This window comes from Nilaparvata lugens, chromosome 1 (assembly GCF_014356525.2).
Source record: "Nilaparvata lugens isolate BPH chromosome 1, ASM1435652v1, whole genome shotgun sequence".
Classification (NCBI taxonomy): domain Eukaryota; kingdom Metazoa; phylum Arthropoda; class Insecta; order Hemiptera; family Delphacidae; genus Nilaparvata; species Nilaparvata lugens.
The window spans coordinates 83194041-83206166 of record NC_052504.1 but is presented as its reverse complement, the minus strand read 5'-3'; the positions used below and the strand labels follow the sequence as shown (position 1 = coordinate 83206166).

At 36.6% G+C, this 12126-nt stretch overlaps 1 protein-coding gene across 1 annotated transcript in view; it reads left to right on the top strand.

The window, feature by feature from the left end:
- Positions 1-188: 188 nt before the first annotated feature.
- LOC111051360 (oxysterol-binding protein-related protein 1) overlaps positions 189-12126 on the top strand; it is a 107140-nt gene continuing 95202 nt past the window's right edge. Inside the window, exons 1-3 of the mRNA XM_039445381.1 lie at positions 189-545; positions 1681-1841; positions 3438-3638. Coding sequence (XP_039301315.1) covers positions 416-545; positions 1681-1841; positions 3438-3638 — 492 coding nt within the window. The 5' untranslated portion in view covers positions 189-415. The remainder of the gene's footprint in view (positions 546-1680; positions 1842-3437; positions 3639-12126) is intronic.

Sequence of the window (12126 nt, the reverse complement as noted above, 5' to 3'; positions counted from 1 at the left end):
AGCACTCTACTTTTGGTATGAAACAAAAAATTATCATATTGTCTAATTGTTGAAAAAATAATGATTCTACTGTGTTTATCCAATTTTCAAACATATATAAGTTTCAAAGAAAATAACAAACTTTTTGAATTTGATAAGCAACGCTATTTCAATATATATCACAATGGCTGTGAACGTATGTGCTGCTGAAAATTTTGACAGGAGGTGCGGTGTCGTCTGTTTGTTATTATTGACAGAATTCTCATTGCAGATAAAATTAAAGTTAACCAGTCACATGATATTTACTTAATAGATTGTAATAAATTTACGCATTCAATCCATTAAACCATTTTGTAATTTGACATAATGTAATGTGCATATAGCCTCGCTTACAGTCGTCTAGTTATATTTGCAACGTGATTTGTAAATTTCAAATATGACAGAAATAAGTTTGGAAGCACAAGAGTTACTGTTACATAGTTCTAGAAATGGTGATATTGTTACATTAGAGAGTCTTTTACGTAGTCAATCTGAAGGAAGAATCAAACTTGATGTCAACTGCAAAGGTGAGTTGAATTCGTAAGCTACCGTACCTACTTTAAAGAGTCTCTTTTAAGACCGAATTTGTTAGTTCGAATGGTCTTTCAAAAAAATATGTCAGGTTGAATGTACTCGTTTACTCATTAAAAGTAAAATTGATTGTAGACAAATAAGGTACATAGGGAGAAGTGGGAGGCTTGATACATTTTTTGTGTTTTATGCAATAAATTGTTATTCTAAATTAAAAAACTCAACTGTTCATCAATTGTATTCTCTCTAGTGAACCTCAAGAGTATCATTTGTGCATTTTCTATCTGTTTTAAGAACTGTTAGTTAGGTTAGTTGATAATTAATGATTATTTAAGATTAAGGATGGTTAGAAAAAGTCAAAGTCACTAATTGTATAGGCTACCTCAGTTTCTATTTTCTTTCTCAATAACATCACAAATGGAATTTGGAATAACTATTCTCAATTTTTTTTGTGTTTCTTACCTTATCATAATTTAGGATATTTATAAGTGTGACTCTTCATGACTGCAATAGTGGTAAAGTTTCGCATTCATCTTCGAATAAAAAACTGAAAGGATTAATATTAATCAATTGAAAAATTAGCGGGAGACTTATTGAGACATTGTCTCCAAAATGATGGAGTGTATTCTCTCCAAGAGAATACTATTCCAAAGGAAGGCTGTGTATCAAGCCTCACCAAACCAATAGTCTCAAGCCTCCCTTGAGTACATGCTTTCGCATTAGTTAAATTTTTATCCTGAAACTAAAAGGAAAATAAATCATTAACAGCATTCTACATGCCTTTGTGTTTGTAAATCGTTGATGGTAACTGTCGAATAGAAAAAATTATCAGTCTATAAAGATCAGGACCTTATAATTACATTATTTGAAGATGCTGCTTTCTAAACATCAGTTGCCATCAGAAACCAGAATTAAATCCATCATAATCAATAAATAAACTTGATATATGTGTAGGCTGGTAGCAATGAGCCGGGAACCCCCATTAGAATTGAAAATCCAGAGATACAGCACTGTCTCAAGCCTCCCACTTTTCTCCTTAATTATGTCAGATAGGACATAAAATATTTTTTAATGCAAAATTCTCTCATTTGCTAACAAATCCAACAATTTCAACAGCTTTTTGTTATGCAGGTAAAACAAAAAGTAATATGGGGTGGACGCCTCTCCATCTTGCTTCCTATTTTGGACATAAAAATGTTGTTCAAAGACTGCTGGATGCCGGAGCTGACATAGATGCAGTAAATGATGCTGGTGATACGCCACTACATAAAGCAGCTTTTATTGGAAGAGAGGTAATCGAGCTATAGTTTGATTTATTACATGTTTTTAGTGTCCTCAAATAAATAGATTTTGTCCAAGCACAGTTTTCACAAAAAAATTTCAAAGTTCAATATTAGTGATACTAGTACTCTGGGGAATTCTTGAATAATCACCAACAAAAGTCAAGTGCATCGCATTTCTCATGTTATACAGTGATTGGATAAAAACACCCATTACACAATGTTTTGTTTGCCTGCCTTTTCGTTTCCATTCATTTTATGATTATGTTGTTTTGTCATTGTTGTTTGATAAATAAATAAATGTTCTCTACAATTAATGTTCAGTAACATTTTCACCTAAAATTGAAAATAAGCTCGAAATTCGAGATAATGTGATTATTAAATTGCAAACTGTTGGCAACTGTTGATTCTATTAAATCATTCACTATGAAGAGATAGCAGACCTCGTGTGTCTCCAGCATTATTGTCCTGTCACCAGCTGGCTCAGATCTTTGAATAGTAGACTTGAGATGCCCGTGAAAACTAGCTTCAGGTCATCAATTTTCATAACGGCAAGGAAAGTTGTGTGAGTGCGCAACACCAGATTTCTATTTAAAACTTTGAAAAATTTCTCTTTAATTAGCCTTGTCCAACATCCATGAAATGACAATACAATACTGTATGTGGAAAACGCGCTTGAATTATTGATCAATCCTGAGGAAACAGAGTTGAGATACATTACTGATTTTCAACCACCTCTAACGTTACTATTGTATAAAAATCATCTAAAATATCAAATGAAAGCTGTATAGGCCTACCAGTAGTTGCTTAACTGCCAATTTCTTATAAACATTCAACCTATAACGTTGTTATTTGAAGTGAACTTTGATTACAGTGTGGAAGGAATAACTAGGTTTTAATGTTGAATACTGTGTGGCATGAATAAACAGGTTTCAAATGGATTTATTTATTTGCCAAAACAGTACAAAAATGCTTGACAAAAAAATAAGCTACTGCATCAAACTAATGTACATACATAAAAAAATCAGGAACTGTTAATTTATTTCATTAATATTTACAAAATTATATCCTTATCCATATATTAAAAATATACAAATCCATATATTAAAATATTTACAAAATTATATCCTTATCAATAATATTAGAGATAATCCTATCATATTAAGTGAGCAATTTCTGTATATCTGGTTATTTATGTTCAACGGATCTCGAAAACGGCTCTAACGATTTTCACGAAATTTGGATCATAGTAGGTTTATGATATAAAAATTCGATTGTACTAGGTCCCATCGTTGGGAAAACTCACTGAACGACTTTAAAAGGATAATTTATTCTTGGCTGAAGCAGCTGAGACTTTCGTCGTCTGTCGATAGTAAAAAGTGAGCGAGTGAATCTGTGGAAAATCAAAATATCACATCCCATAAGCTGACGTATAGCCAGCTGTAAAATATAAACACGATCATTTTAGAGAATATTGTGTTCTGTTTATCAATAAATAAAAATGAGGAGCGAAGCTCGGTGCCCCGATATTAATTATTAAATGAAGATTTACTTATTCTACTTACAGTAACTATAATTATCATTCTAATGTTGAATTCTGTGTGACAGGACCTAGTGCTGTTGCTGTTGGAGAAGAATGCGGACGTGAACGTTCGCAACGGCGAAGGGCGCACTGCGCGGGAGGTGTGCCGAGACGGGGTGGACGCAGGCAAACTGCTGTGGGCGGCCGAACGCACTGACATGAGGAGGCGGGAGGAGAAGCTGTTGGCCGCGGCGCGCGATGGACACCTTGACGTTCTCAGGAATCTGGTGAGTTTTAGGGCCAGGGAGCTCTCCGATTGGATGATTGGCTTGGTGTATCAAGTGAGCTTCCTGTCTAGCCATGACCACTGCCTACCATTCTCTAGTCAATCAATCAATCATTTTATTCAGTAAAATGCGTTACAAAATTGGTCCCGCTAAACCTAAAAGATTATACAGCAGGTGCCTACAAATAATAAAATACATAAATAGAATTATATGCTAACTTTAACAATAAACTAAGGAAAATTTTTTTCATGAAACTGGGAGTTTAGGAATTTAAAAAGGGGTATGAGGTAATTGAATGGTCTAAGGATGATTAATAGGGTATGGGGTTAATGGAAATTGGGAAACTCAAAAACTTCAAATCATAAAACTAAATTATAATTAAAATAAAATATACTTGATACTCTATAGTAAGTAAGAATCAAAAGATATTCGTCTTATTTGAATTAAGGATAATAATAGACAAAAAATACCATAAGTTATCGGGAGTTTAAACATTAATTATCCATCCATATAATATATGAAAATTATATGATATATTAATATATATTATGAAAAATTAGTCACTCTAAGGCGGCGGTATTTCACAAATACTAAAATTTATTTTACCAGTGACAGAATCCAAGGTCAGGGCAGTGGACTGTGAATGATAGTTGTTATAAATACCTACAAATAAATCTTTGAATTCTGTGCATAAAAATACTGATAGCTTGAAGTGTGGTAAGTACGCCAATAAAAGACTAAATGAATCAACAACATAAGATTTAATAATAATAAGATAATAATAGGCAGATGGCCACATACAAAAAACAATTGTAAGTAGATTGAGTCAAATATCTTGGGATCAATAAAATAATAATAGGCAGATGGCCACATACAAAAACAATTGTAAGTAGATTGAGTCAAATATCTTGGGATAATTACAACATGATAACACGTTAGAGAAATACAAAATTTAAATGAGATTAGGTCAATGACATTAATGACCTTTGAAGTCTGACAATAAACGAAAAGGTAATATTAATGATACCTGAAATGAATATAAATTGAGTGCTATAATGAAAGTTATTGCAGTAAGGTTCAATCTTAATGATTTACAAAAGGAATAATAATAAATGACAATGATTTACAAAAGGAATAATAAATGACAATATGCTGTAAATAGTGCTCAACAAGTAGAATACATAAAAATATATGCGGCATAGGCCTTCAGTAAATTAAATGTCAAGTAGATATCAATTGAGCAATTAATAGGCGTCAGTGGCCTCAGTGAATTTGAATGTCAAGATAGACATTCAATAGTACAAAAGGAATAATAACAATGACAATGAGCTGTAAATAGTGCTCAACAAGTAGAATACATAAAAATATATGCGGCATAGGCCTTCAGTAAATTAAATGTCAAGTAGATATCAATTGAGCAATTAATAGGCGTCAGTGGCCTCAGTGAATTTGAATGTCAAGATAGACATTCAATAGTACAAAAGGAATAATAACAAATGACAATGAGCTGTAAATAGTGCTCAACAAGTAGAATACATAAAAATATATGCGGCATAGGCCTTCAGTAAATTAAATGTCAAGTAGATATCAATTGAGCAATTAATAGGCGTCAGTGGCCTCAGTGAATTTGAATGTCAAGATAGACATTCAATAGTACAAAAAGAATAATAACAAATGACAATGAGCTGTAAATAGTGCTCAACAAGTAGAATACATAAAATATGCGGCATAGGCCTTCAGTGATTTGAATGTCAAGATAGACATCAACAAAAATTAATAGGCGTCACTGGCCTTAAAATATCACTTGTAAAGCCAAGGGTAGCTGTCAAATCCAATGAAATAGTTGCTACTATTGAATACAATTATATAGGCGTCAGTGGCCTCAGAAAATCACTTGTAAAGCCAAGGGTAGCTGTTAAATACAATGAATTAATAGGCGTCGTGGCCTTAGTGAATAGAATGATTTCCAAACGGTAGAGATGATGAACTTGAAAGTTTGAGTTACACGAGGTGAAGCCAATTGTAGAAGAATGGCAATTGAAGCCCACATGAGGTTGCAATTTTTGACAAAGTTTATCAGAGTAATATGCGAAGCAACCGATGAATAATTGAATCACAATTGAAGAATAGAATAAATGAATTAATTTGTAGAATAATTCACACTTTAAAAACGTTCTGTAGATCAAATAAATAGTGATGAACGCCCACACGAGGTTGTGAACTTAGCAAAGTTTATCAGAGCAAATATGCGAAGCAATCGATGAATAATTGGATCACAATTGAAGAATAGAATAAATGAATTAATTTGAAAGAATTATTCACTTTTAAAAACATTCCGTAGATCCGATGAATAGCGAAAAACGCCACACGAGGTTGTGAACTTAGCAAAGTTTATCAGAGCAAATATGCGAAGCAATCGATGAATAATTGGATCACAATTGAAGAATAGAATAAATGAATTAATTTGAAAGAATTATTCACTTTTAAAAACATTCCGTAGATCCGATGAATAGCGAAAAACGCCCACACGAGGTTGCAATTTTGATAAAGTTTATCAGAGTAATATGCGAAGCAATCGATGAATAATTGAATCACAATTGAAGAATAGAACAAACGAAATTATTCGAAGAATAATTCACCTTTAAAAACGTTTCGTAGGTCCGATGAAAATGGATAAAAGGTTTAGACCAAAAGCGTAAATGCGCTCTTGACTAAGAACCATTGCAAAAGACAAAAAGACGCTACAATGCTCGTAGAAAGAAGGAAGATGCCGGATGTGTTTGAAACGTAAGCAACACATTTACAAAAATATGGTGAAAAAGTAACAAATATCTAGAAAGTAAGATGCCTAAAGACAAAATAAATTCCAAAAAATCGAATAGTACAAATATTAAAATTGCAACGGCAAACAATCCGACGAAAAAATACGAATAATAGTATAGAAAACCAACTTGACTAGAGCAGTGGCAAAGAACCGTGACTGTGATGTCACTGGTCAGCGGGACGGACAAAATGACGACATGATGTCTACGTAGTAGCGGAACGAGTAACAAGTGGAACCGTTCCAATAAATGCTTTGTCAGATTTTACATAAACTGGGCCCCTTGTGTCATATGGGGGTATGGCACAATAAGAAAAAGTAAGAAATATGTAAAATCTGGCAAGGCAATTGGAAATTGAAAACTGGGCCCCATGTGAGAACCAGGGGAAAAACAATGAAACCTAAAAATACAACATGAACCAAAAGAGCAAGGGGATTAACTAGAATCCTCATCAATGGGAAGAGGTGCTAAACTCGAAATAGCTCTCTTAAAAGTGCCAGAGGGAGTGAGAACAGTGACAACTCGAACCTTGTCATCCTTACCGGGATGAACTTCAGTAATGCGCGCCAGCTTCCAAGTGGACTGCGCGAAACCAGGATCCTTCAAGATGACAACCGTACCGACCTTCAAATTTTCACAATTGTTTAGCCATTTGCCTTTTTTCTGAAGAGTGGTGAAGGAATGGGTCTTTTTTCTGAAGAGTGGTGGAGAAAAAGTACAAGATTTGGGGCCGCCTACACGAATGGAAATAGGACCGGCATAATCCAAACCACAATTATAAAAGGGAAAATTAGCCTGAACGCGGGCCGCTGGTAAACTACCGTACCCATGATTTGCTCAGAACGAAGAGCCAAAAAGCGAAAACACAATATGCAATGCCGCAATACACTTTTGATGGTGCGACAGGTGGAAGGAAACCAAAATCGTTGTCTTACACTGGCCATGGTGGCCTGCACACCAGCATGACTTAGACAACGATGGTGAGCAACAATCAATGCACGAGTGAATTTGTGATTGCTAGGCAACAATATTTGATGTTTGTAATCAAAGGAAGCATTTGCATTCTGCAAACGTCCACCAACTCTGAGCAGAGAATCTGAGTGAATGAATGGTGACAAGGCTTTAATAGAACTATTAGGCAATAGCTCCTGATTTTGACGCAATGCTTTAATTTCAGCAGAGAAGGCTTCTTCTTGAATGGATTTGAAGATACAATTTTCAGCTTCTGAAATTTCAGAGATAGCTAATTGACCAAAGCGCGGAGCGACTGAATTTTGTTTTCTACAATTATGAATGAACCGTAGAACATATGCTGTTGTACGAACGATTTTGTGATAGGTGGAGCAACTATTGATTATACCTGAAATAACATCATTACGAGACGAAGTAGTAGCTAATACCTGAACTGATTGAGAAATAGCAACATTGCTAGAGAAAGAATCCCAAGAACTATTCAGCATAGATAGCCATGAAGGACCATTCCACCACAGATGACTAGCGGCCAGCTGATTGGGTGTACAACCTCGAGATATCAAATCAGCAGGATTGTTACTAGTACAAACATGATTCCAATGAAAGTTAAACGTTGAATTCTGAATTTCAGAAATGCGTACAGCTACAAAAATATTAGAACGATCAGGAGGGGCTCTTAACCAGTCACAGACTGTTTTCGAGTCAGTCCACAAATACACATTAGAAAAAGTAAGATTTGAAGCCTTTAAAACCTTATTCACAAGACGTGAAAGTAGCAGAGCTGCCTGTAGTTCTAATCTGGGAACAGAGAGAACTGGGTTCAAAGAGGCAATGCGGGACTTGGAAGTGAGCAACCTAGTTTGACTGCTACCAAGAGAGGTGCTTCTGACGTAAATACAGGCGCCGTAAGCAGTGAGACTAGCATCGGCGAAGCCATGCAATTCAAGCGAGGCATCAGAGTCCTTTGATAACACACAACGCGGAAGTGATATGTTAACAATGTTCGGCAATTCATGCAGAATTTTCAACCAAGTTTCCAACAGATCTTGCGGAATTTTTTGATCCCAATCAATCTTTAATAACCAGAGTTTTTGAAAAAGTGTTTTGGGTAAAATGACCACAGGAGAAATCAAACCTAATGGATCGAATATGCTTGAAACGCAAGAGAGAAGCTCTCTTTTAGTGAAAGATGTTTTATGTAATACATCAGCAACATTAGAGGAAATAGTCAAGACGTCTAGAGTGGAATTCCAAATGAGGCCTAGTGCCTTGACCACACTATCATTGAAATTAGACAACGGTTTGGAAGTGTTTGCTTCAAGCAGATCAGAAGGAATAGTAGCGAGAACTTCAGGCGAGTTAGACAACCATTTCCTAAGCTCGAAACCACCCTGAGCCAATGTGCTGATCAATTGTTGAACTAAATGTTTAGCTTCTGTAACCGAAGAAGAACCAGAAATAAGGTCATCAACGTAAAAGTGATTTTTAATGACATTAGCTACAGCAGAGTTAGGTGCCGTATCAAGATCGGCCAAATGATGAAGCGTACGAGTAGCTAAGAAAGCTGCCGGCGAAGTGCCGTAACTTACAGTATTCAAGGTGAATTCTTGAATGGGTAGAGTAGCATCAGATCTCCAAAATATTCTCTGAAGGTTACGGTCAGAGGGATGAACTAAGATTTGACGGTACATTTTAGTAATGTCCGCAATGAAGGCTATTTGATATGTGCGAAAGCGCAGAACTATATCGAACAGTTCAGGCTGAACTGTATGACCAACATACAATACTTCATTAAGCGATGTTCCAGTGGTAGACTTAGCAGAAGCGTCAAATACTACACGTAATTTTGTAGTGGTCGAATCAGGTTTAAAAACCGGGTGATGAGGGATGAAGTAGCATTTTTCATTATCCGGTGCTGGAGGCACTGGTGACATGTGATTCAACTGTTGATATTCTTCCATGAAAGCTGTGTATTGAGTTTTTAACTCAACATTTGATGATAACCGTTTTTCTAATGAATGAAATCGGTTCAATGCTTGAAATCGGGAATGACCCAATGAGTGGAAATTATCCTTTTTGGGAAGAGTGACCATAAACCGTCCGTCTTCAAGATGCGTGGTAGTGGTTGTGTAGTGCTTCTCAAGTTTCAAAACCTCAGGTGAGGGAGGAAGTAGAGGAGAGATTTCTTCCAGCTTCCAAAATTTCTCTAACTGATGAGAGACATCATTTGAAGTTAGAAAATTCGACATGACGTTACGGGGAGTGGCCACAGGCGAAGCAGGGAGGCATGAACGAGGTGCTGCAATAGGACGAATGGTTTTACAAGAACCAAATATGACCCAACCTAGACTGGTTTTCTGAAGGATGGGAGCGTTTTGAGCTAGATATAATTTACCAGGCTGAAGAACAGATGCAAATATGCCAGCACCAAGTAACAGATCTACAGGCTTAGGCTGATCAAACAATGGATCCGCTAATTTGAGTTCAACAGGAATTGAAATTTTGGAAAGATCAATGTTCACACTAGGAACATTAGATGATATGCTATCAACTACAATACAATTTTCTTCAACCGACCACGAACGATCAGATGAAGACAAGCAAACCGAATGAGAAATAGATGATTTGGTCCTATTCTCACCTACACTATGAATCAAAGTGTCAGAATACAAAGCAGCAAGTGACAATTTTTCAGCCAACCTAGTTCACATCAAATTACAATCAGAGCAAGAATCTAAAAGAGCGGTTGCTTTAATAAATTCCCCACTAGAAGTTTGAACCAAAACTTCGGCAGTAGGTAACAAGGCGACAGTTGATTGCTGTTGCAAACACAGTGACGAAGTGGAGCTCATTGTGACATGAGAGTTCTTCTGAGGCTGTTCTGCATGAGAAACAGCTTGCTTAGTTGTTTCCACATTCTGAACCATGACAGAATTCAAAACAGCATTCTTACCCTTGGAGGGAGCAAAAGATTGAGAATGAATAACATTTGAAGTTACCTTATCCTTAGAAGTAGGCTGAGTGTCTCGTGATTGAGGATATGACCTATGAAGAACAGTGTGGTGACTCTTGCCACAAAGTGTACACGATTTGTCCGAACAAACATGATTGGGTGCGAAAGGCTTGAGGCAATTATAACATAACCTTTTGTCATGGACAGCATTCCAACGATCAGTAACCTGCAACTTCAATAATTCATTACAACGATTTGGAAAATGACCAACAGAATTACAAAAACTACAAGGTGACATAGAAGAGGTAGTAACCTGCATCCTAGCTTGAACATTCGATTGATTTTGATTGAACTTCGCCTTGCTATGAGCACCAACCGAGTTGGATGTACTTTGCTGTACATTTCCTTGATGATGGTTAGCTGAGCTTGAAGCAACAGCTTCCATGATTTTGCATTGTGATTCCAAAAAATTCCAAAATTTATCAATGGTGGGAATGTCGTGTATACCAACACTCTTTTCCCATTCTTGAACAGTAGCAGTATCCAACTGCAACAACATTTTGTGCATGTACAATAAGTCCTTGATTTGGACTCCAAGTTGAAGCGCTTCGAGCGCGGTAATGTGGGACTTGCAAAAGTCAATGAATGCCCGTAATGATTGCGGACAGTTACGCTTTATGGTAGGCGGAGATTCAATTGCTGTGACGTGCCTGGCAGCAATTAATCTCTTATTGTCATACCTCTCCCTCAAGAGGTTCCAAGCAAGCTGAAAACCATTTTCGTCAGCTTCAATGTGTTCCACTCTAGCAAGAGCTTCACCACTGAGTGATTGACGAAGATAGAAAAATTTCAACGAGTCATTAATATTATCTTGATTACCAATAATATTGGTAAAAGCACTTGAGAATGCTTGCCATTTTGAAAGCTCCCCATTGAAGCGTGGAAGCGGAATCTGAGGCAACTGAAAATTTGCCAAATGTGAGTTTTGAGATGTTGGCTGCTGGGAAGCACCAGCAGTGGCCTCATTGTTGCGTTGTCTGCTTTCAAAAGCAGTTAATGCAGCGTTTGCCTTAGAGGTAATGGAGATAAACTTATTAAGTATCTCAAAATGAGTTGAAGTGTCTTGTGCTTGCAACTCTGAATTCCATAGCTGTTCATGAATTTTATCATACTTAATTCTAAGTGAACCTAGTTCGTTTTTGACAGTCAATAATTGATAATAAGTGGCTTCAGTGTCCACAACATAATCGCTATAGCTGGTTATGAACCAATCTATTTCGTGGTGTAAATTGTCTCTTGTATTGAAAAGAGCAGAAGGCTCAGGAAGTGAATCTTCCTCATGATCGGACATGCTTAAAAACTAACAGAAAAACCTGAGTGAACAAAACGATGCTGCACTGTAGCAATGCGATTGCTGCGCCAATAAGCAACCTTGGGCGCTGGTCCAGTACGCAGAGAGGCATGCCTGTGCGTTTGAGGCAAGTTGTATCAAGCTTGCTGTGCGGCGAGTCAAGTAGCGAGCTCGCAAGGTGGTGTAGTTTGCTGTGTGTTGTTTTCTCAATGTGCAATAGCCGTCTGTGACCAGTTCAGTGCGGTTCAGTCTCTCAGGGTACAAGATAGTTGATAGCTGGTGCATACACGTCGCAGCGTGCTTTGAGTTGCAGCCAGTACTGAAAATTTGAAACAAGTGTGTGAATGCTTAATATTAAACAATATAAACATACAAAGGTACAATGGAATA